Raw genomic sequence first — 26,616 nt, forward strand, 5'->3', positions numbered from 1 at the left:
GAGCTATTTCAAAGCCTAAAAGATGATGCTGTGAAAGTGCTGCACTCAATATGCCAGCAAATTTAGAAAACTCAGCAGTGGCCACAGGACTGGATAAGGTCAGTTTTCATTCCAATCCCTAGGAAAGGCAATGCCAAAGAATGCTAAAACTATCACACAGTTGGACTCATCTCACACGCTAGTAAAGTAATGCTCAAAATTCTCCAAGCCAGGCTTCAGCAATGTATGAACCGTGAACTTCCACATGTTGAAGCTGGTTTTAGAAAAGGCAGAGGAACCAGAGATCAAATTGCCAACATCCTCTGGATCATTGAAAAAGCAAGAGAGTTGCAGGAAAACATCTACTTCTGCTTTATTGACTATACCGAAGCTTTTGACTGTGTCGATCACCACAAACTGGAAAATTCTGAAAAAGATTCTGAAAAACCAGACCACCTGACCTGCCTCTTGAGAAATCTGTATGCAGGTCAGGAAGCAACAGTTAGAACGGGATATGGAACAACAGACTGGTTCCAAATAGGAAAAGGAGTACCTCAAGGCTGTATATTGTCACTCTGCTTATTTAACTTATATGCAGAGTACATCATGAGAAACGCTGGGCTGGAAGAAGCACAAGCTGGAATCAAGATTGCTGGGAAAAATATGAGTAACCTTAGATATGCAGATGACACCACCCTTATGGCAGAAAGTGAAGAAGTACTAAAGAGCCTCTTGATGAAAGTGAAAGAGGAGAGTGAAAAAGTTGGCTTAAAACTCAAAATTCAGAAAAGTGAGATCATGGCATCCGGTCCCATCACTTCATGGCAAACAGGTGGGGAAACAGTGTCAGACTTTATTTTTTTTTGGCTCCAAAATCACTGCAGATGGTGACTGTAGCCATGAAATTAAAAGATGCTTGCTCTTGGAAGAAAAGTTACGACCCCGAGACAGCATATTGAAAGGCAGAGACATTACTTTGCCAACAAAGGTCCATCTAGTCAAGGCTATGGTTTTTCCAGTGGTCATGTATGGATGTGAGAGTTGGACTATAAAGAAAGCTGAGCGCCAAAGAATTGATGCTTTTGAACTGTGGTGTTGGAGAAGACTCTTGAGAATCCCTTGGACTGTAAGGAGATCCAACCAGTCCATCCTGAAGGAAATCAGTCCTGAATATTCATTGGAAGGACTGATGCTGAAGCTGAAACTCCAATGCTTTGGCCACGAAGAGCTGACTCATTTGAAAAGACCCTGATGCTACAAACGATTGAAGGCAAGAGAAGGGGATGACAGAGTATGAGATGGTTGTATGGCATCACCAACTCAATGGTGATGAATTTGTGTAAACTCTGGGAGTCCGTGATGGACAGGGAGGCCTGGTGTGCTCCAGTCCATGGGCTTGTAAAGAGTCGAACACGACTGAGCAACTGAACTGAACTGAACTGAATGCCGTGTAATAGCTCTCTTTTTCTAAACTGTTAAGTGTAAATATGGTTACTAACTAGATATTTAACTTTCCTTGGATAGAGAGCACATGCCTGATATTCTCAAGTCTCACTGCTCCTCCCCAACTCCAGTATTTTACAGTGTTCATTTTAAGCCTTACTGTAGAGTGGAATACTGAGGCTGCTTTACGTTCTGTTCTTGCTAAAGTCAACCTATGAATAGCCAGATTGCTTGGACACTTTTCAAACTATGTTTTACCTCTCTCGGATCTTTGTCATTGGTAGCGATTTCCATTTCTTTGAAATGTTCTTCTCCATTGGCTTGCTGACATCTCTTAATTTTTGTACTATAACAGGATTCTTCACTTTCTGATGGCTTCTTAAAAAGTTTGATATCTGTCAAAGTTCTATCATTTACTTTCTACTTTCCTTGCTCCAAAGTATTTTTCACCACTTAAGGTTTGAAACACTGCTACCTATTCACCAGTTTTCCCCAATTCTTTAATTACATCAAATCCATCTCTTAAGCTTCTGATCTTTGTGTTCAGTTACCTTCTTTATCATATATCTTTACTTAAATGTCGTATAGCCACTTCAGGTCAAAAGATTTAAAACTGAACTAATTATAGTCCTGCCTCCCCCTTTTTTTCCCCCCTCCTCTTCTCCTGTTCTGTACAAATAAATGTTATTACCATGTACCAAAAACTTGTGAATCAACTGTTTTCTCCCATGTCCCACTTTGTGTAGGCTGGTCAGAATTCCCATCATTTAAAAGTCTACAAATAACAAATGCTGGAAAGAGTGTAGAGAAATTGAACCCTCCTGCACTGTTGGTGGGAATGTAAGTTGGTGCAGCCACTATGGAAAACAGTATGGAGTTTCTTTTAACAGTAATTAAAAATAGAATTACTGTATAGTCCAGCAATCCTACTTCTGGTCATATACCTGGACAAAGCTGTAATTCAAAAAGAGGGTACCCCTATGTTTGTAGCGGCACTATTCACAAAAGCCAAAACATGGAAATATCCTGTCCATTCATCGATAGATGAATGAATAAAGAAGATGTGATACATATATACAATGGAATACTACTCAGTGATAAAAGAGAACAAAATAATGCCATTTGCAGAAACATGGATGCAACTAGAGATTATAATACTAAGTGAAATAAGTCAAAAAGAGAAAAACACTGTATCACTTATATGTTAAATCTACAATTATGGCACAGATGAACCTATATACAAAACAGTGGTTGCCGGGGTTGGGGGGGGAAGAGATGAACTGCAACTTGGAGGTTGGTAAATGTAGACTGTTTCATTTAGAATGGATATACGACAAGGTCTAGTGTGTAGCACTGGAACTGTATCCAGTCTCCTGGGATAAAACATAATGGAAAAGAATATTTTAAAAAAGAAGTGTGTGTGTGTATGTATAACTCAGTCACTATGCCGTACAGCAGAGATTGGTACAACATTATAAATCAGCTGTATTTGAATTTTTAAAAGTTTGTGTGTTGGACTTTTTAAATTGCCGTATAGATTCACTTTAAAAACTTTTATGAAGGAATTTAGTATATGGAAGTATATGAAAATGGAACAACTCTAGTTAAAGGAGGGAGGTATAGTGTTCCATCTACTTGGCCAGTTTCTTCCCCACCTGCTCAGTAAATGTTGATTGGAATTATTATCCTAAATTGCTTCACTACCTGTTTTATGACCTTGAATGTATCAGTCTCTCAATTATGTAATATAGGGGTTATACACTTTCCTACCTAATTTAACAGCATGGTTTTAGGATCAAAAGAGGCAGTGAATGCTGTTTTTTAGATGTAAAACTTTATAAAAAGTTTTTATACAAGTTATACGTCCTCACATAGGCCTCTCTTCCAAACACCATTACTTGAGGGGTTAGGAAATTTCAACATAAGAATTTGTGGGGTATACAAATAATCAGTCTGTAGCATCTTTTGACTTAAATGTAAAGATGTTTGAAAAGCTTTGACTGTATGAATACTTATTGTAACATTATTTTAAATGTTGAAACACTGACCGGTTTTCAGTGTACTGAATGAAATGAACAGATATGTGACTTGATTAAAGCATACGTGTGAATGTATAGGCAAAGAGCATGGTATGAGTGACCTATGCTGACCTATGTTAGTATTAATCTCAAAATATTGGGATTTTTTTAGTAAGGAAAAGGATATAGTTTCTTCTTTTAATATTCTTACCTAGAAAAGTATCATCATTTATCTGTCTTTCCTTTACCAAAAAAAAGTCCATTAAGATAATAATTGCTATAATTTATACATGTTACGTGTACATATTGTCTGTTATATGAGCTTCAGAATTGTAAGCTGTGTGTAGTGTGTTCAGGCAAAGTTCCAGCACTCAGGCTTGACTCTGAGGAAGGAGTAGAACTGTGTAGGAACAGTGAATATTTACAAATACTGCCTAAGATTTTTTAAACCCTTGACATTTTTCCCTTTGTTGCCTGAAGAAGGAAATAAAGCTAAGTGATAGATAGGTGTCTTTTAGTGTCTTTGTTTTCCTTACCACTTGGGATATCCTTACCAAAGGGTAATTTATTTGTTGAAGGTTAGTTTGTTTGTAATATAGGCTTTGACAGCACAGTATTTGATGAAATTGTTTTGAGAGAGCCATTGCCTTCCTATTTGTATTACTTGAGAAGGCCCAAGTAGAACTGCTTGGAAATTACAAAGTAGTACTATTTACAGGTTCATGTAAAGAATTTATTTCTGAATGAATCAAATTATCCATTAATAAAACAGGCCAGAAGGTACAGGCTTGTAAGAAGCACACACAGACTCGCAATAATAATCCTATACTTTCTTCAGTCCCACGGCCCACAGGTGTGATGTTCTGACCTTGTAATTCTAAATTAATGTCTCATCTATGACACTGTACTGTTTGTAGCTTGTGCCTTTTCCCCACCCACTCTCATGGTTTAAAGTTGTCTCTAATATTAAAATGCTAATTATAATTTTACCAGAACAATTCTCCTTACAGAACTAAATTTCATTTGCTAGTCCTTGAGTGTCTGTAAGAATGACAAGTATTCATAGTAAGGAGGGCTAAGTGTAAACATGAACAAAATTGCTAATTACTGTCATAAAATGATAACTAGTTATATAAGCCAGGTCTTGATCTTACAACTTGTAAGGTAAACAATGCATTAGAAATATAACTAAAAGTTCAAGAATAGTATTAACAATCTTATGCATATGCTGTGAAGGGTTAACTATTTTAGAGGCTTTTGTGGGGTGGGTGGTTCATTTTCTTGTGAAATGCTTGTATGATTGGAAGGGTAATCCTCTTTAAAAAAAAAAGTTGTCTTAAGGTTTAGGAGATTTTAAAAAAATACTTTCTTCAACATAGGAATGAAAATATTAAGAGTCATTTGAATTTGTTGTCTTTCAGAAATCGAGCTATAGCAGATTATCTTCGTTCAAATGGCTACGAAGAAGCATATTCAGTTTTTAAAAAGGAAGCTGAATTAGATATGGTATGTTTGACTTTTTACAGTTACTCATGTAGTTGATGAGTAGGTTTTATTGAAGTATCAGTAGTTAGCAGTCACCTCAGTTATTCAAAACCTTGTCATTTGTTATTATGGTTTTACTTGGCACTAAACCTGAAATTCACCCACCAACACACACCTTCTTTGTATAATCAGATAATTTTAGTGATGTTTGGGCCTAGAGATTGAATGCTGTGTATGATGTGAGGTTTTGTATTTGAGCCCTTTTTTCTTTCTTTTTTTTAAAATCTTTTTTCCTCTCTCTAGAATGAAGAATTAGATAAGAAATATGCTGGGCTTTTGGAAAAAAAATGGACATCTGTTATTAGATTACAAAAGAAGGTAACAAAATCTTTTATTTTAGTTGTATTCAGAGTATTATATTAAATATAAACTTTGAAAGTATCAACATAATAAATTTTTTTCTGCATTAGCAGTTACGATTAACCTTAAAAAGGTAAATAAAAATACATTTCTATGTACTATGGCATATACGGACCATTGCTGATACATTGCTAACTTAGGCAAACAGGAGTACTGGCTGGGTTGAACGTAACACAGCCCTGACTTCAAGGAATTGGTACTGAAGAACCCATTTATATACTTATTGGGAAGAACACATGGAACCAATATGTTGCTAGGAAGAGAGCACTAAAATGTGCTCTTAGACATTTCATTTTCTTCTCTGAGCTTTGATCTGTTAAGTGAGCGCAGTAAGTAATATTCTAAGGTCCTAATGTTTGTACTTTCAGTAGGCAAAGTTAGAATGAATAATGTTGTTATAACATGATTTAATCCATAAAAAGCCCTTATTAGGAAAGTGCCTGGCACATAGATGTCAGTAGTGTTAGCTTTTATTATGAGTATTCTGATGAACAGGTACAATGCAAACGAAGTTAGGAAAGAATTTACTAAGGGTGGCAGAATTAGAAGGGATCAAGATAGATTTCCTACTCTTCCTCAAGTTGCATCCGGCACCTTCCAAATTCTTCAAGTTAAGGGGTTCAGGCACAATTGTATTGAGTTTTTCTCAGTGTGCAGTTTTGTCACCCCACTAAGATTTTAGCGATATGTAATATAGATAATTTTCAGTTAAATCTAACAAATGCTTTGTAAATTGCTAAAATTTTATTCTGCATATATGGATGCAAAATAAAGGCAGTTTTAAAAAATACCAAATATACAATTTTTATCAGAATCTATCTGTATATAACTGCTGTGTGTTCCTTCTTAAGGTTATGGAATTAGAATCAAAGTTAAATGAAGCAAAAGAAGAATTTACGTCGGGTGGACCTCTTGGTCAGAAAAGAGACCCAAAAGAATGGATTCCCCGTCCACCAGAAAAATATGCATTGAGTGGTCATAGGAGTCCAGTTACTCGAGTCATTTTCCATCCTGTGTTCAGTGTTATGGTCTCTGCTTCAGAGGATGCTACAATTAAGGTAGTTTTTCTTTCAAAATTGAAAGATGTACAATAGGATAATTGTTAAAAGCAACTTTAATGTTAATTTGAGAAAATTGGGTGTCATCAGTTTAACATTGGACAAATAATAGGTCATCTAGTGCTTGAATAACTTGTCTTCTTGAAGACTGGAAGTATAAGTATTTGCCTTATTTATAAGCAGGAGGAGAAGGGGATGACAGAGGATGAGATGGTTGGATGGCGTCACCGACTCAATAGACATGGATTTGGGTGGACTCCAGGAGTTGGTGATAGACAGGGAGGCCTGGCGTACTGCGGTTCATGGGGTTGCAAAGAGTCGGACACGACTGAGCGACTGAACTGAACTGAGCTGATAAGCAGAAGTGATAGATGCAAGTATAGGATTATAAAACTAGTAATTCAGGGGATGAATATATTATGCAAAAGAACTCAATAGAGGACTTTTTTAGTCAGGAAAAAAGTTGTTTTTATAGTTTCCTTTGATTGAGACACAATACAGTGAAAGTTGTATAACCATGTACAGAAAGATAAGTAAAACATGGTTTTAAAATTTTAAGTAGGTTTCTCTGTCTAAAGATTATTTCAGATTAAGTTCTAGATTTTAACTTTCATTTGTAGAGGTATAGCTAAGCAAATGTGAGTAGATTGCCAAGATTGTTTGTATCATATAGCAACAGTCAGCATATAATGCAGGCATGACTTAAATGTATGTACTTAACCCATTCTTCAAATTAAACAGGTTGTATGTTTTCCTTTTGTGGTTTCTTTAGTTTCTAAATCAATGGCTTCTTTCTTCCTGTGGGCTGGTGATCGATGGGGCATGCTGCCAAGTGATTTGAAGAGAGTCTTATATACATACTTGCACTACATATTTCTGTAGGCTGAGATGACTACCTATCTAATACACTGATACGTTGCTGTCTTTCAAATTATGTTGACATGTATTTAATTTATTAACTTCATGATAGTCTTGTTTACTAAAAACTGCACTCCTGTCATGAACCGTGGGGTTAAGATCAGCTTGTCAAATAGATGGAAAGCTCAGTCTTAACGTTTGATTTTGCAGCAGTGGTATAAAAACATAAACAGAACTGCTAAGGTCCCATCTATTGGGTCAGCTTTAAAATATTACAAATGGAGGTTTTAGAAGCTTGATATATAACCATAACACATATCTCAACAACTACTAAAATTCTCTCTTCCATTTAGTCTTTATTTAATGTGTATACATGGCTGTTTTGTTAATGACAAGCATTTGTATTTTTTATTTCCTTTTTTGATTAAACTTATTTTAGAAATACTTCTCTTGGTTTCTAATGAAATCATCATTTTTTTGTCATTTTTAATGACAGTATTTTAATTGTATCATTTAAATATCTGAAACATTATTTCTGGTTGTCACTTAGAATTAGTTCTTAAATATTAAGAAAAATAAAGAGCAAACAAAAAACTGAAAAAATACTTTCAATTAGTAAAGCAGAGGATGGATTGCCAACTTTGTAGAGTTCAAACAAGTATGATAAACAGTAACATCTCAATAGGAAAAATGGAGTATAGGTCATGAACAGGTAATTCATAGAGGAAGGAAAAATAGCCAACAATAGAGCTTTGGCCTCATTACTAATAGTAGAAAATGTTAGTCACTCAGGGATGTCCATCTCTCTGCGCCCTCATGCATTGTAGCCCTCCAGGCTCCTCTGTCTGTGGAATTCTCAGTAGAACCGACAATAGAGCTTTAGCCTCATTACTAAGAGTAGAAGAAGTGTAAATTAAAATACATGTCAAATCTAGCAAGCTGCTTTACTTCTTATGTTTTACTTGTTTTTTGTTTTATTTTTATTTTGCCTGTGCTGGGTGGTCATCGCTGTGCTGGCTTTTCCTCAGTTGTGGCAGACAGGAGGTACTCTGCAGCTGCGGGCGTTGTGCGGGCTCCTCATTGCGGCGGCTTCTCTTGCTGTGGAGTGCAGGCTGCAGCAGTTGCGGCATGTGTGCGCAGTGGTCGCAGCTCCCAGGCTCTAGGGCACGGGCTAGTCGTGGCGCACGGACTTGGTTGGCTCCACAGCCTGTGGAATCTTCCTGGATCAGGGATCAAACCTGTGTCTCTTGAGTTGGCAGGTGGATACTTGACAACTGAGCTATCAGGGAGGCCCCCAATATTTTACTTTTTAAATGAGAATTCCCAGTTGTGGTAAGAATTTGATGAAGCAGGCATTGTAATTACATTTGATACAGTCTTACAGGAGAACAATTTTAGCACAATATATGAAGGGCTAAAAAACTTAGTTTTTGACTCAAAATTCTTTTTCAACCATCACTGTCTGACCTAAATATTGCAGAATGAGGATGGATATTTTTCAGTATTCAAATGTTTTCACTATAATGTTTTGTATAGTAATGAAAAACATTGCGTTTTGTTTAGAAAATAATAGGAATTACTTCTAAAAGAATGCTTGCTAGTAACTTTTTAATGGCATGGAAAAATTCTTATGATAAGACACAGAGGGAAAAACAGGTTAATGATGTATACACAGGTACTGTACTTTTTTTAAAAAAGAGCATAGAAAAAATGGAAAAATCATGCCATTGGTAGGATAGTGAATATTTTTATTGCCTTTATATCAGTACATTATAGATTTTTTAATCATGAGCATTTATTTTATAATCATACAAAAGGTAAATACCCAGTAGAGAAAAAATTGATTATCTTTAATTCCTAACATTTATAAACATTACATTACCATGTTTGCTTACCATTTATGAAGAGACACGGTTCTGGGTATATTTATTAATAGTTTAGAGGAAGATGCTTCAGTGTTCTTTAATGAATGCAGGAAACAAAGTTAACTGAAATGGAAGTGAACTTCAAGGTCATACCTACCGTTCAGAATGTATTCACCTGAACTCTTGGTGTTGAAACAATTAGATATCAAAATGGGTAAAGATAATATTTAAAAAAACCCCTATAGACTGATACAATAACATTCATGAACATAAATGCAAAATCCTTAACAAATTATAAGCAAATTGAATCCAGCAGTTCATAAAAGGAGTAATTAGTATGTCATAACCAAGTAGGGTTCATCCCAAAATGCAGGATTGGTTGATATTTAAAAATTAATTAGTGTGATATACCATATCAGTTAAAAAAGCGTAATAGTTTCAGGAAAAGCATGATAAGAACTCAACAAGCTAGGGAGGGAGCTTCCATAGACTGGTAAAAGGTAAAGGTATCTGGTAAACCCACAGTGGACAAAATATTAATACTTAACGGTGGAAAGCAGTTCTTCCCCCTCGAGTTCAGGGATCAATGACCACTTAAATCCACGTTTGTATTAGAGTGGCTAGCCAATGCAGTAGAGAAGAAATAAAAGGCATACAGATTGGAAAGGAAGAACTATTACCTGCAAATGTTACTTACAGATAACATGATTTTCTGTGTAGAAAATCCCAAGGATTCTTCAGAAATTTGCTAGAACTATGACTGAATTTAAACAGAATGCCAAGATACAAGGTCAATATATAAAAAGTAATTATTTCTATAAACTATAATAATTGAAAATTAAAATTCTAAAATGCTATGATAACATCAAAAAACCCCCCAGTATAGTTAAGAATACATTAAAGAAAAAAAATACATTAACTGTGAAAAAAGCTAAACATACGGTAATCACTTCAGTGTGGAAGTAGTTGAACATTTAAATGGTAAAATTTTTATATGTTTGTTTTGGGGAGCATACATAAATTTTCCATAAAAGAAATGTTTTTAGAGGATATTTTTGTATTTTTTTGCATAGTTGTATAATTTTGTGGGTTTTTTTATGTAACATTGTATACATGCCATAGATTCCTTATATCTATGTGGCAATTTCCCTACTATTGGATGTTTAAATTGTTTCTAGACTTCAAAATGCATTTTCTAAGTTTCTTTAAATTGTTTGAAATACACCCTATCACAGATATATTTTATTATGGTAAGAATGGAATCAGCCATTTGATTTTAGAGCACGTACGTAATTAGTGTTAGTTACAGACTTAAGACTAGCATTTGACCACCAGAACAGAAGTTCAGTGTGTTCTTGAGATGTGTTTATAATAATAATTATTCTTGAGAGTTTATTATTTTCTTTAAAAATGCGACTGTGGCTCAGTGCTTTTACATCAAAATGACCATATGCTTCTGTTAATCTGCTATTTAAAGACAGTTACATCTTGTGAAGTCTTTCCTTGGCTTCTTAGATGTCTGAGCTCTGCTTGTCTAGTAGAATTGGGTATTCCTTCATCATTCCCCTAATATTCTACATATAAATTCACGTCAGGCTCATGAATTTTTTTTCTTTTTTTGGCACTTATATTTACTTTTTAACTTGTCTGTTGCCTGATGTCAGGCTGAGACGAGACTGTTCTGTGGCAGTCACTAGCATGATTAGATATATGGTGGATACTTAATGAATGTGGTTTTAGAGGTTTATTTAATAATCGTTTTTCTCTATAGAGAAAAGACCAATTTATGCTTGAAGATGTGATGATTCTAAGACAGCTATCCTTTGTTAGTTGCTCGGTTAGTCACTATAGCGCCAGACTGGCCTGTCGAGTGCAAATGTGAACTGAGAAAGGAATGATGTGATGCTAACCAATTTTCTGTTCACTTGACAGGTGTGGGATTATGAGACTGGAGATTTTGAACGAACTCTTAAGGGGCATACAGACTCTGTACAGGATATTTCATTCGACCACAGTGGCAAGCTTCTGGCTTCATGTTCTGCAGATATGACCATTAAGCTATGGGATTTTCAGGGCTTTGAATGCATCAGAACAATGCATGGTAAGGAGTGGAGGACAGCATTTTGATATTGGTCTCTAACATAGTATTGCAGGGAGAAGAAGGATAATGTTTTCTTACAGTGTGCAGGTTCCCTTCATTCGGTCCTTACTGTGCCAGTGTAGGAGCATATGATATAGACAGTCCATGGATAGGCATGGTCATTGAGAGTTGTCTCTTTGTTTCGAGGTTTAAGAATCTCTTTGTGCTTGCGTGCTCAGTCGCTTTAGTTATATCCGAGTCTTTGCGACCCTGTGGACTGGAGCCCACCAGGCTTCTCTGTCCATGGGATTTTCCGGCAAAAATACTGGAATAGGTTGCCATTTCCTTCTCCAGGGGATCTTCCCGAGCCAGAGTTTGAATCTGCGTCTCCTGTGTCTTCTGCATGGCAGGTGGATTCTTTACCACTGAGCCACTGGGGAAGTGTCTCTTAGTGGTTATAAAATACTTACTTTCACAAATATTTTTGGATGAGAAAAACTGCTAGGGCATCTATCTGTTCTTGAGAAAAAGAGAAAATGAAGTTACTGAGGTGGTTTTTCTTTCTGTTTTTCATTTTTCTCAATTGGGAAACTGAAGTTAGAGAGTAAATACAGTAAAAGCTGGAACCCAGGTTCCCTTGTTCACTTTTTAATATCCCACATACACTGTAGTCTCATTGTTATCTTCTCCTTGTCCTGGAGATTATTTTCTGAAGCAGTTTGGCTTTCTGGAAAGAGCGTGGGCTTTGAAATCAGATACCTGGATTCTGAGTCCTACTTGTTTACTTATGGCATTAGGAAATTTTAACCTCTTTAATCTGTAAGGTTAATAAAATTTAAATATTGAATTAAGAATTGAAGCCATAAGGCTTGTGAGGATAAAATGAGATTGTATGCTTGAATCATCTGGTTTAGTACCTGGTACATAGGAGGTGGTTCCTAAATAAGGATTTTTGTTTTTTAAAACATGATAAAATATGGATGTTTGGATTTTATATTAACTGTGTTAATAATAAACTGTTTTAAAATACATTATGCAGTGATGTTAGCACTTGAGAAAGCTATGCAATTACATAGATGGTGTAATTTGAATAATATGTCCCCCACTCCCCAATTTAAGTGCATTAGGGAAGTTTACCAGTTAAAGGAGTTTTATTGAATCCTTTTATAAAATCTGTATTTGTTTTGTTAGGTAGCCTGTGTCTTATTGCTCTGACTTAAAGAGTTCTTTCCAATCATTGTATATTCCTTTAAATGATGTGATACTTAAGAGAATTTTCTGGGGCTTTTTTGCCATAGGATAGCTAACTAGCATTATGAATAATATATTTTATTTTTTTTGCTCCTGTGCACATCAACACAAAAAGCTTTCAACCACTAGTTTCTACATAGAGCCAAATGCCCATTTTTCTGATCCATTCTATTCATCTCTGTAAATCGTATTTCTATTTTATATCTTAGAATAGCAACCATGGAAATTTTTGTTTTGTTTTGCTTTTTAGTGCTCAAAAACATCCGATGTGTTAATATATTCAAATGCTGATGGTACCGATTACCTGTGATTTTAACACATTATTGGCTGGGACGTATTTGCAGAAATGAACACCGTATGGCATTAATAGGTCTTCAGTTAATAACTTGTTAAAATAGTTGTGCAGGTTGAAATGTAAATTGAGCTGGCTACTTATTTCATTGTGAATTGTTTTATTAGTTACTAATTCCTTAACAGTCCCTTATGTTTTTGTGTAAATCCAAGTTTCTTATTAAATTTATATGAACTCCCTTGTATTTAAAGTAGCTGTGATACTTGAAATCCCTGATGAAATCTCATGGTAAATTAAGGTTTAATTGCTCTTGGTGATACATTGTTTAACATAGTAACTGTGTTTTGTGTTTTAGGCCATGACCACAATGTTTCTTCAGTAGCCATCATGCCCAATGGAGATCATATAGTGTCTGCCTCAAGGGATAAAACTATAAAAATGTGGGAAGTGCAAACTGGGTAAGTAGATTTAGTTGAAAAGGCATCAGCTTAAAGAAATAATATTCAACAAAAAATCCAAAACTGTGTTCTGATTGTTCTTGTAAATTTGGTTGTAACCCAGAATGATTACCATGACAGTTACATTTTAAAACTTAAGTTTTAATCTTTAAATGTCTACCCAAAAGGAACAGAGAAATTATGGAAGAAACTCTATATCCTTGAGAGCCATTTTCTATGTAATGGCTTATTTTCTCTGTGGTCTTCTTTTAGGTGATCTCTCTGAGTTGAATTAAAATGTAAATAACATTTTTGCAGGTATGCCCAATTAGGCTTAATTTGGTTGTGCTTAGAATTACATGACTGTTATAATAAAGCCTTAACCTACTGGTTTTGTCCAGATTAGTAAGAGCATGCCTTTTCCCCAACATGGCTAGAAATATTTTTGTTAGGTTTACTGTGTGTGCTTAGTTAAAAGATTATATTTCTCTCTATTTTTTTCCTTCTAGATTTTGATTTGGTTAGCTCTTTAATGATATTTCCATCAGCTTATTTTAACTGATGTTTGACTTTCCAGCCTGTCTCCCTCTTTTATTAACCAGGAATGTACGTGTATTCTGTTGACTTGCATATGATGCCAATTCTCTTCGTTCCAGTGCATAGCTAGTCTTGTATCGCTTCTGGGAAGGGCCCCAGTGATTGCTGTTCACAGTGTAAATTATTATGTATTTTTATAGCTACTGTGTGAAGACATTCACAGGACACAGAGAATGGGTACGTATGGTGCGGCCAAATCAAGACGGCACTCTGATAGCCAGCTGTTCCAATGACCAGACTGTGCGTGTGTGGGTCGTAGCAACAAAGGAATGCAAGGCTGAGCTTCGAGAACATGAGCATGTGGTAGAATGCATTTCCTGGGCTCCCGAAAGCTCATATTCTTCCATCTCTGAAGCAACAGGATCTGAGGTAGTGTATGATTTGTGTTATTTCATGATTTTGTGGCTGTTACTATTTGAGAACCTTTAATGACCTTCCCCGAGTCTCTGTTTCATGCCATTATAAAATCTACATCCAGAATTCTGAGTCTTGAAATTCTTTCCAACTTGCAGATAGATGTGTTTATATTTTTTAACCAGTGGTTATTGTTGCTGTCAGTTGACCCTTGATGTGTGCTAGGGTTAGGGTAAGTGAAGTGGTCATTAAATTAATTATTATTGTCCCTGTTTTAAGAGTATACCAATACAAAATAAAACTTATGGGAGAAGTTAAAGTCGTCTTCTAGGAGAGTAGCTTTTCTCAGGACTTCAGTGGTGGTCCAGTGGTTAAAACACTCAGCTTCCTGATCAGGGAACTGAGATCCCACATGCCATGTGGCCAAAAACTAAAAACAAGAATAGCATTTGTTTTAAGTGAAGAATATTTCATATGGAGGCCTCTGATAGTCTTGATCATTTGTGTTCCTCATGATTTCATTCTTTGTAATTAATACTTGTAAAATTACAGAATAATTACTTCTGTAAATATTGTATGAGCCAAAATTCTTTTTTATAGTGACATTCCTATTGTGTTTTTTTTTTTTTAAATTTTAATAAATGAAGACACTCTCACCCTCACCTACCCCCAACCAATTATTTTTCAAAATGAAGCTGTTTTGGTAATCTCTTCCTAGTTGGCTGGCTCATTGCATTTTCAGGTTTGTTGGGTTTTTTTTTTTTTACTGCCACCTGGTGGTGGTTACTTACCACATCATAGATTCATTGTAGCTGGGGTAGTAACAGTCATATCCAACTCTTTGTGACCTTGGATGAATAAGTCCTGGATATCTAATGTACAGCACGGTGACTGTAGTTAACAGTACCGTATTGTATACTTGAAATTTGCTGAGAGGGTACATCGTTAGTGTTCTTTTCACAGAACACACACAAATGTGGTAATGTGAGGTGATAATTGTGTTAATTAGCTTGATTGTAGTAACCATTTGTATACATAGCTCAGAACAGTGGTATGCCTAAAATACATATCGTTTTTTGTCAAACAATGCATTTTTACAAAATTAGAAATACAGATCATTGTTGGGTAGTTGTCATTTAAGTCACCTAACTTCTTGCCCAGGAAATTTGATTTTTATGTTTTCTGTAGACTAAAAAAAGTGGCAAACCTGGGCCATTCTTACTGTCTGGATCCAGGGACAAGACTATCAAGATGTGGGATGTCAGTACTGGCATGTGCCTTATGACCCTGGTGAGTTTGCATAATTTCACTGCCGCTTTCGCATTTTTACTCTGTGCATATCTTTTAGGGTCAGGTGCCTTGTGGTTTCCTAGTAAATCTGAATTACTTGATGTTCTAAAATAACTTCTTTATAAAGATACTTTTTGGTTAAGAGCATGGTTACAGTGATATGGAGGTTATTTCTATAGACTATTACATTTTACAGTGGATCTGCAAAGCCAGTCAGTGCTAGGAGGGAGATTCTAGCCATTGTATCTCTAAAATTACGTAATATCACCTGTGAAATATGTAGAAAACAAATATTACAGACTCATGTATATTTTTTGAAACTGTGCTTCTTGATCTCATTATATTTACTTTTAAAATGAATCCCTTTAACTTACTATCTATTCTCATGTTCCAGTTTTATTTGGTTATTTTAAGCATTCAGAAATGAATAATATTACTTAGCAGCAGCAGCAGCTCTATGACTTGGAAATCTTTATTTCATTTAGGAGCCTATCTCATCCAGCTTTTAGTATGAGGATATATAAATTATAAGAAGATGTTATGGACTTTCTTGTTTGCCTTCAGGAGTTCTAAGGGGGCCCATGGACATTAATCCAGTGGCAGCTTGTATAATTTGGCATGCATGTTTGTTTTGAAGTGTTAATCTTAGGTGTTAATCGTATCTTGAAGCAACTGTCTTGTCTATGGGATATGGTAGACATGTATGGAAGTATCATCAGGAACTGATTGGCATTCTTAGAATGTTAGATTTCTAATAAAAAAAATAGATAATGTAGTATATTTTAAAAAGAAGAAGAACTGATTAAAAAATTAAACTTTCCTCTTAGTATTCTGAGCTGAGTTCAAATATACTATCTTGCTGTTTGAAAACATGTCTGCATTTAAAAATCAGAAAGCATGTGCTCTCTTCTTCTGGAACAACACAGGTCTCCATTAATTTCCCTAGAGGTTTCTGCCTCCTGTTTTTCAACTGAAAGAGGATTCTTTTTTTCTGCTTTATTTTGGTGTGGCTCCAAGAAACATGGTTTGACTTTTATTGAATCTTCTGCAACTTTAGTGATTGGTGGGTGGCTTTTAGAGATCACTGTAATATAACAAAGTGTTTTAAGTGAGAGCAAAGAAGGAAAAGTAAACCAAGGCCTAAGATGTATTGCCTTGGTCATCTTTTTTTTTTTTTAACTTAGCTCTTTTGGGGGGTTCTTTTACAAAAGCAGTATAGTTTATTTACATTGTAGAAAATTTGAGAAATAAACAGAAAAAGGAAAGAAAAAAGAAGAAAATTACCCTCAGATCACTTTACCATACCTACTAATAACTACCAGCTATATTAGATTAGAGCTGTCCATTGGAACTTCGTGTGTTGATGTTCTGCTTCTGCACTGTCCAGCATGGTAGCAACTAGCTGCACACAGTTATTGAGCATTTGAAATGTGGCTACTGAGACTGAAAAACTGAATTGTTTAATTTAATGCTAGTTTATATTTAAATAGCCAGACATGGCTAATGGCTATCCTGTTGGACTGGACTATTCTAAACTCTTCTTAAATTACTATAGATGCATATGGTGGCTTTTTAAAAACATGTGAACATTGTATACATGCTGCTTTGCAGTAGACTTTTAACCTAGCAGGTATGTGGCATTTGCTCAGTCATTAGATGTACTCAGTACATACAGTGATTTGTTGAACATCTTTGTTAACTAATTAGTCACCTTACACATTCTTAATTATTTCTTAGGATAAATTGTAAGAAATGGAACTGCTGGACAGGGGATATAGGTAGATGAATGGATGAATAAAGATATGCAGTAAATACCTACATATCCTTCATCTAGAGTTGCCAGTTGTCAACAGTTTCTTTTCTCCATGTGTGTATTATAGATTTTGCTGTGCAGTTTGAAAGTTACCTGTGGACACCATGACACTTGACCCCAAATATTTTAACATGTATTTCCTAAGTATTTTATAAAACATTAATAAAGTTGTCACACTGAAGAAATTTAATACATTATATATTTAAATTTTCTCTAGTTACCCTAGTCGTGTCCTTTATAACTACTTTAGCCACTATCCAGGAGCTAGTTAAGTATTATATGTGTTGCATTTACTGGTCATATCTTGTTAGTTTCCAGGTTCCTTTAATCTAGAAGGATTCCCTAGACTTTTTCCCCCTTTTGCCTTTTTGGCATTGATGTTTTTAGTGCATGTAGTTTTAATCCACTTTGAGTAATGCCTTAACTATTTTCATAGATGCTGTTTAAACAGCATCTTTATCCCTTTATTAAGTCATACACCTTTTTGTTTTTAAGGTGGGTCATGATAACTGGGTACGTGGAGTTCTGTTCCATTCTGGGGGGAAGTTTATTTTGAGTTGCGCTGATGACAAGACCCTGCGTGTGTGGGATTACAAGAACAAGCGATGCATGAAGACCCTCAATGCGCATGAACACTTTGTTACCTCCTTGGGTATGTACGAGTTACGTGGTTTCTGAGCAGTTAGGTTTTGGAGTGCCAGACCTAACAATTTAATCTGACCCTATGGATGTTTCCAGGTAAGAAATGAAGATGGGCTTTCAGGGCAGAATAGAGAAGACAGGTTAAAAAATCTTATGGATTCCTACTGTTTGTTTGAAATTCTCCTTTCCTTAACTCTCTCCATCATCAGCCTTATAATAAAACAGTTACTTTCTCCATTGCACAATATTAGTTTTGGAAACTAGAATTATGAAGAGGATGCTTACTTACCACTCTGATGGGTAATTTTTCTTCCCTACTAGTTTGTAAGTTTCTCAAAGGAAATGTTAACTTTTTTCCTTTGGCACATATGTACTACCATGTACCGGGAACTCAGAATTGTATTACACTTAATAAACATCCTCAATATCATCTGAACCTGAATTTAGAATTTAAGATAGTAAATATACTAGAGTATTATGGATCTAATAATGAAGATGGAGCAGTAGAATAGGGCTAATGTTTAAACCTTACAGAATTGTTGGGAGGATTAAACATGAATATAAAGCATTAGTACTAAGCCTTGAGCATAGTAAATGTTCAGTAAGTGGCTGCATTGAGGCTGTCCTTGCTGTTAGAATTCAGTGTTTATTCAGCGTCAGTTGGAAAAAGGATAGTGGGGGAGGTTTTTTTTTTTTTTTTTTTTTTTTAGAGATTTGATACAAGATTTCATTGTTTTGGTTTCCCTTACCTAGTTGGTAAGCTTGTGATACATCTGCTTGGGGTGGATGTGTGGCTGAAGAGAGGGACAAAATGGGTATTCCTGGCATTTGAATGTGTTATTTGTGCCTTATTAAACATTGTTTGTGGCTCAGTCTGATTTTAAAGTAAGCCTTTTCTTTTTTTTCAGATTTCCATAAGACGGCCCCATATGTGGTTACTGGCAGTGTAGATCAAACAGTGAAGGTGTGGGAGTGTCGTTGATTGAGTCTCATTTGGCCCCTCCTCCCTTTTTTCCTCTGGATGCACTCTGATGATACCATGGTTACCCCATCGAGCTCTGTTTAAATAAATATTGTCCTTTCATGTAAATTATTCTGGATGTAGATTGAGCTTATTAAATGTTACACACAAAGTATTCATGCATGGTGAATCCAAATTGTATACTGTAAATTTACATACGTTGTCTAGAAGTACCATAGGGTTTAAAAACCTGGGCTGGCATTGGTCACACCAGGCCTAAGAAGGCAGAAGTTGAATAAATTGAACTAGGGCACTAAACTGAATAGTTGACAGTGTCATTTTATGTTGGATTATTAATTCCTGTTTTTCTTTCTGCTGTCCTGTTGGTGCCTGACTTGATGGCCTCATTTGGGGGAAAGTGGTGGTTATTAGGGCTTTTTCTGAAATGTGTATCTATGTAACATCACTTAAGTGTGCTTAATAAATCTTCTTTAAGGATGTTAGATAATAAGGCTACAATTCAAAATCTTCTGAACCATCTATGTAATTAATGGGGATTACATATTGGAATTTTTGTCATGACACATTTGCCAAATCAATGGGATACATTTGTTTTGGCATCCTATCAAGCAAAGGCTAGTGGTATCTTTATGTAAGAAAATGACTGTAAATCTGAAATAAGAAAAATCTCAGCAACTAATAACAAATCATTTATTTCATTTGGGTCTTACTGCTTTGTAAACAGGTTAAAAAAACACTGTAATACTCTAAGCTTCTCTTTTCCACACTAGATACACTTCTAGTTGTATTCTCCATACTATTAGACTGTATAGTGATGTGATTCCCAAGTAGATTTTAATCTTCCCATTGAGTGTGTCATGGTACAAATCACTATTTGTTTTTGATGTTTTTTAGGGATGTGCAATGTGCATAACATAATGACAAAGAAATTTTGAAAAGGTTATGTTTGCCCATTTTAAGGGAGTGGGAGAAATAACAGCAGTTTGTTCTTCAACATGAATCTGATATCAATTTGAACTGTGTTTTACAAGTTTATTAAAAAAGACAGGGTTTAATGGAGCGTGCATAAAAATGTACTGTGTTTTCACCTTTTGTTTATATATAAATGTTTATGAGTATATAGGCCTATCTATAAGTGGATAAGTCTGTATATGTATATATATCACACACACATACAACCTCCATGTCCTTGGGTCCTGGGTTTTTGAAGTGCTAAAACATATAAATAGAATAAATCTTGCTGTGGAAATACCATGCTTTAGAACAAATCCTTTTTGATCCTGATGCTTCTGAAAACTAGGTCTGACTCTGTGGGAATTTTCCCAGCTAAAGAAAATCACTTCCGTTATCACCCCCACCCCCAATTTGGCTGTTGAGCATTTTACACATCCCTGATACGTTGTATATTGTGATCCAAAGTTACTACAAGTAGGTTTAAGAGAATTTTTATCTGTGACTTTGGAAACAATATTCCAATGCAGATTAATAAATAATCCCACTGCTTCGCTAACCAACATTTTTTTCTTAAGGTCATTTGAAAAGTTAACAACAATGAAATAACAAAGTTTAACAAAGAAATTTATCTTGAATTGTATTTATCCATTTGTGTAATACATGATTTTTTTTTTAATATTCTTTTTAGTATTCAGTGGAAATTTGGTTCCTGAAAAAGACAAAGGGTTAGAGTTAATGTGCTGTAGATACACACACAGAGAATAGGCCATATATTTACTAGAAGCAGCTTTATGTCCAGCTTGTGTCTTTTTGTTTGTTGGCTTGTTTGTTTTTAATAATTCCTGAGAGATGTCTCTGGAAGGAAAAGTGTTTTGAAAACTAATGACTATTTTTGAGGACAAAAATGACAACTTAAGCTAATTTCTTAAATACAGTAGGATAACTTTCAGGACATTATTGCCTCACAACCCTGCTCACATTGAGAGGTCTTTTTTTCGTTTCCCCTTAGCTGTTCTGACTGGATTTTTCTACAGAAGCTATGGAAGATTATCTTTGTTCTCGTTTGCTGCTATTTCCTGTCCTACTTTAAGAAATATAAATACATAGAAATGGTGCATCTTTAACTTTTGTTTGTACATGTATAAATGTCTTGTATTTTAATTCGTCTTTAGCATGTAGCAACACAAATTGTTCAAGGGTAAGCCACAACATCTAGAAATCACTCCTAGATACGAACAATAAAGGAAAAAAAAATGGTACCGATTTAGGAGGAAACAAAGCCGCTGTCGCTGGGTTTTCTGTGCAGCCTGCAGTGACTTCTGACACACGAGGAGAAACTGTCACTGTGAACCAAGTCATCCTTGTTGGGAGAGTGCCACAGCCTGCTGCTTAGTTGAGTTACCAGACATCCTCCACTTCCGAAGCAGCGAACGTCGAATCTCAGGGATGGTCCTCAACTGGATCCAAGTGTAACGAGCCCTGTTTGAATAATGAGGGAGGGGGAGAGTGATCCATCCACAATCCGGAAGCAGATTTGCAGAGGTTTCCTGCACTGTTGTTTGACACTGCCCTGTTGATGCCCTTTCTTCCTGTTTCCTGTGTTTTCTCTGTCTGCTGTCTAACCCTGTGCCTTGCCTGGGATAAGTACAATGATGAGGTTACTGGTTTGGATTGTAAGTAGAGGAATTTATTAATTGGTTTAGAGGTTCACTGCTGCTTTGTCACTTTCTCAATCAGATTGGCCACTTATTTAAGAAATAAAAAGCTGGTAGAACTGCATCCTCCAACGATGACTGACCTTTTGTGTGTGTGGAAAACAGACATTCCAGTGCCACCCTGACATAGCGTGCCCAAGACGTGCTGGCCGCACCCCTGACCGTGTGAGCCACGGAAGCTGGTTTTAGACATGGCTTGGAGAATAGTTGCTTGTTGACACGGCATCTTGCACTTTAGTAGGAGACTGAGACTGTCCTGTTTTGTCCATTGTGGTGTGACCAGTTGTGTGCCCAGAGCACTGCCGTAGAACTCACTGGTGTTAGCGCGTCGTCCGGCTGTGGGCGCTCGCTGTCGTCTCCCCGGAAGCTTTGGCTCTAGGCCGCCAAGCCCAGTCTCCCTACTGTCGGTGCCCTGCTCTCCTGTTTGCCTCTTTCTGTTTCTCTGTGAACTTCCAGATAATATCACTCATTAAATAGTTTTTTTTTTAATTTATTTAAAGAAAAACTATTTAGAAGAATATTTCGTTTTGTTGACAGTGGTGGCTTGATAATCCTTAAGCAACTGAAAATAAAATTGTCGAAGGAAACAGCACTGAAAAGATAGTTTATTCTCTGTCCAGCTGTATATAAGTCCAGTGTGTTAACTAATCTAGGTGATGCAAAGAAGAATCACCTGGTAAGAGAAGCAACATGTACAAAATCGGTGAAAAAGGTTTCAGTTTTTTCCAGTGGGGTGGGGGGAGGGCAAGCTGGATTTACAAGTCACAACTGGACTGAACTGGCCTTTTAATCTTTCACTCTATCATGTAAGTAGCTGCTTTCTTGTCCTGCCTATACTTCAGGCGTCCCTAAAGCTCACTCTGAAGATGGTAGAAACACACACATAATCTTCGAGTTTAGAAGTTGATCCCGACACTGACATGAAGGCGAACGTTGATCTCATGCGAACGAACAGTTACAGAGGTGGTGATTGGAGAAAACCGTTCCCCAGATTGTAAGAGTTAACTGAAGATATTGACACAATTAAAAAAATCAGTAAAGGAATGTATATAATATTGCTCTTGTGTTTTACAGTAAGATTTGTTGCTCTCAGACTGTGTAAAACAAGATTTATTCATGTTTTCTGCATATTAAAAAAATCTTATTGTACCAATTGGTAAACTATTAAATGCCTATAAAACTAGATGTGATTTTTATTTTTCCGGTGTTTTTGTGCACAGATTAAAAACCTTTTAAATTGAGTCCCAGTAGGAAGCAGGGTTGTGTTCAGCACCAGTCACAGGGAGAGTAAAAAGCAAGTTGCTGGCAGGGCAGCAGGGCCTTGCCTTAGGACGGAGCCAGCTCTGCCTTTGCTGTCTGCCTCCTTCACCCGCTTTGTGGGAGGGAGCTAGGAGTGCAGCTGCAGCGGCTCGCACAACCCATTGGGTTGAGCAGTTTCAGGCCGTTTTCTAAGGCTCTGCCCTTCCCTCCAGCAGCTGTTTCTGACAGTGGCTACAGCTGAGGCCAGGAAGGACATTTTAAAACCCCCTTGCAAGGATTTGGTCCTGGAGTGGCGGTCAGGGCCCCCTGGGAGAAGTGACTCGACTGCCTTTTGCTTGCTAATGAGTGGGCCTTTTTATTCTGTCCAGTGGTCTTGGATTCTTGGAGATAACTAGTTAAGTTGCTCAGTTGTGTCCACTCTTTGGGACCCCGTGGACTGAAGCACATCAGGCTTCCCTGTCCTTCACCATCTCTTGGAGTTTGTTCAAAGTCCTGGCCATTGAGTGGGTGATGTCATCCAACCATTTCATCCTCTGTAACCCCCCTCCTCCTGCCCTCAATCTTCCCAGCATGAGGGTCTATTCTAATGCTGTTTAAGTTTGGTCGAAATGTACCAAGAATCCCCACCCTTTCCCGCAGATGCCCCACGGCTTTCTATGCGCTGTCTTTTCATCCCTGTGCTACTGCCCAGCTAGCATCCATAGTGTCTAGGGCACCTGTGAGGTCTCAGCAAAGGACAAGTTGGTGATGTAGTGGCTTCTTACACCCCAGCTGTCATCCTGCCTTTTAGGAAAGTGGCCTCTCTACCCCCTGCTCCTCCAAATGAGAGGCTGGGCCAAGAGCACCAAGAACTTTGCTTGAAGATAAGAGTTTCCTGGGTTTTGCAGCTTTTCAATTTCCTCACAGGGTTCTTTTCCCCTAGTCAGATTCAGATGAGCCTGACCACATTCCCTCAAGGTGGAGTTCCAGCTTGAGTGTAACTATCCTGAAGTGCACTTAGCTGTTCAAAACCTACTGGTTTGTCACACACCAAGCTTAACAAGACTGACGGTTGTGTGTGTTCCTGACATAGGATGAGGTCAGGAAGATTTGGTGGAGAACTGGTGCTGTATCCTGGGTGTGGCAGCTCTGTCTATTAGTCTGGTGAACCTTGTCTTGCGAATAGATGGGCAATTCACTGCTGAGGAAAGTGACTCTGCGCTCCCTATTCCAGTGTCACCTGGGACCTCATCACAAATGGAGTTCTCAGGCTCCAGCTTAGACCTGCTATATCCGAGACGGTGCATGGGTACACTCTTTGTCGCTTCCGTTGTGTGACTCTGCGGCCCTCTAGACAGGTGTGGTGGTGGTGTGTGTATGTGTGCTCAGTTGTGCCCAACTCTGCAACCCCATGGACTATATAGCCCGCGAGGCTCCTCTGTCCGTGGGATTTTCCGAGCAAGAATAATGGAGTGGGCTGCCGTATCCTCCAGGGGATCTTCCCAATCCAGGGATTGAACTCGGGTCTCTTGCATCTCCTGCATTGGCAGGCAGATTCTTTACCACTGTGCCACCTGGGAAGCCAATGGACAGGTGAGATCCAGCAAATCTACTGTAACAAACCATCCAGATGATTCTGATTCTGCTAAGTTTGAGAACCACTGATCTAAATGGCTGAACGAAATTTTCATTGAAGAAAACATTAAGACAAGTCACTGGTGGTCCATGGGCCCTCCAGCTGGGGTTTGAACTCAGACCTCTTTTTCACTGACGGTTTGACACATGGGTTTGTTCCTTTGTATTTTTTTTCTTCCCATTCCCATCTCCAGTTTATTATTTCTTATGTAAACACAGGATAATTATATTCAAGGAAAAAGGGCAAGGATTTTCTCTTACACCAAAGTAAAGAACTGCTTTTCCAAGATCTTTTATACATAAATCCAGTAAATGAAGGGGCTGAATGGAAACACTTCATTTTTTCCTCACCATATCAGAAACATAACTAAAAGTGAATTTTTGAGTGAATAAGTTCAACACTTTGCCATACTCACAGTTAAAGACTGCATTTTCCTGAAACTGTTTAGACATACCATGCAGACACTCCTAGGAATGTTTTGAGATCACTCTTACTAAGAATAAAAAAACCATTACTTTCTCAAAACACTTTGTCATCATCCCCACCGGGTCACCAGTCCTCTGAAGTGACGATATCCAAAATTTGATTGCCTGTCAGGTGGCAACACTTCTCAACACACCCTCTTCCTCACATAGACCTCCCCCTGCTGGTGCATATTAGCACATTTTTACCTACAAGAAAAGAGGCTCACTTAGGGTGAGGCCTTACATGTGCGAAGGGTATGGAGCTGGAGCTATTTAAAGAGTGAACTAGGACTTGAACCCAAATGCACTAGCTCTTTCCCTTAACTGGTTATGCTTAGATTAAGCATAAGCATCTAATTAACTAAGTGTAGGGAGGGCCTTCTGACATCTTTCAAACAAACATTCTTTAACCTACTTTTAGTAACACAGGAAAGACCCTCATCCCACCCACCCCTGAGGCCCTCTCTGTCACCATACAGCCAACTCCACTGTGGGGTGACCATTAGGAATGGGGTAGGTAGAGGCTGGGAATCGATAACAACTTGCCCACACTGGCAACACAGAAAGGCTCCTCATTCATTCTATCCGAAATGACTATTCTTAGGGTAACTGTGCCCTGAATGGCCTGCATCTCAGTGAGTTCTTTAATCAATGGGTTTGCCTGTTTAATGTAGTTGTTTCCATTGGAGGAGGCCCCCTGGTCCTCTATAAGGTATCCTGATCATGCATGCCTTGTTTGATTGCTAGTGTTGACACTGGAAGTAGGGACCAGAAAATACTCAGGCCACATCAGGATACCTTATTCTCACCTTTAGGCTAAGTAGGAATTACTCATAAGTCTACCAGTTCTCACAATATTCACATTTAAAATGAAAATGATGCCACTGACAGGGGCTTAGTTTCCAAAATTTACAGTTCATACAATTCAATTACATAAAAACCAAACAACCCAATCAAAACAGGGGCATAAGAACTAAATAGACAGTTTCCCACATACAGATGGCCAACAAGCATATGAAAAGATACTCAACAAAGTTAATAGAAATGCAAATCAAAACTATAATCACTTCACACCGGTCAAAATGGCCATCATTAAAAAGATTACTGGGACTTCCCTGGTGGTACAATGGTTAAGAATCCACCTTGCAACACAGGGGATGCTGATTCGATCCCTAGATGCTAAGTCACTTCAGTCATGTCTGACACTCTGTGTGACCCCAGAGACAGCAGCCCACCAGGCTCCCCCATCCCTGGGATTCTCCAGGCAAGAACACTGGAGTGGGGTGCCATTGCCTCCGTCGATCCCTAGAGGGGGAACTAATATTCCACATGCTGAGGGGCTACTAAGCCACAACTAGAAGGTCTGTGTGCCACAATGAAAGATCCCAGGTGACACAGTGAAGATCCTGTGCATTGCAACTAAGACCTGATGCAGCCAAATAAATAGATTAAAAGAATAAATGTTGGAGAGGGCGTGGAGAAAAGGAAAAAAACCCCATGCTATTAGTGGGAATGTAAATTGGTGCAGCTAGTATGGAAAACAGCAGGGTGGTAATTAAAAAGGTAAAACAGTTGCCACAAAATCCAGCAGATACCATATATCTCTTTTGTGTGGAATCTAAAACACAACACAAATGAACTTATTTACAAAACAGAAATGGACTCAGACATAGAAAACAAAGGTTTCCAAAGGGAAAGGGGGGTGGGAGAGGAATAAATCAGGAGCTTGGGATTAGCAGATACA

At 37.3% G+C, this 26,616-nt stretch overlaps 1 protein-coding gene across 4 annotated transcripts in view; it reads left to right on the forward strand.

Moving 5' to 3' along the window:
- PAFAH1B1 (platelet activating factor acetylhydrolase 1b regulatory subunit 1) overlaps positions 1 to 22,716 on the forward strand; it is a 65,571-nt gene extending 42,855 nt beyond the window's left edge. For all 4 annotated transcript variants that reach the window (XM_042255509.1, XM_042255508.1, XM_060395321.1 and 1 more), the window contains 9 exons: positions 4,862 to 4,946; positions 5,229 to 5,303; positions 6,197 to 6,403; positions 11,059 to 11,227; positions 13,105 to 13,207; positions 13,924 to 14,152; positions 15,326 to 15,427; positions 17,736 to 17,892; positions 18,791 to 22,716. In XM_042255509.1, the coding sequence (XP_042111443.1) occupies positions 4,862 to 4,946; positions 5,229 to 5,303; positions 6,197 to 6,403; positions 11,059 to 11,227; positions 13,105 to 13,207; positions 13,924 to 14,152; positions 15,326 to 15,427; positions 17,736 to 17,892; positions 18,791 to 18,864 (1,201 nt within the window). In that variant the 3' untranslated portion in view covers positions 18,865 to 22,716. The remainder of the gene's footprint in view (positions 1 to 4,861; positions 4,947 to 5,228; positions 5,304 to 6,196; positions 6,404 to 11,058; positions 11,228 to 13,104; positions 13,208 to 13,923; positions 14,153 to 15,325; positions 15,428 to 17,735; positions 17,893 to 18,790) is intronic.
- The last annotated feature ends 3,900 nt before the right edge of the window (positions 22,717 to 26,616 follow it).

Source organism: Ovis aries, chromosome 11 (assembly GCF_016772045.2).
Source record: "Ovis aries strain OAR_USU_Benz2616 breed Rambouillet chromosome 11, ARS-UI_Ramb_v3.0, whole genome shotgun sequence".
Classification (NCBI taxonomy): domain Eukaryota; kingdom Metazoa; phylum Chordata; class Mammalia; order Artiodactyla; family Bovidae; genus Ovis; species Ovis aries.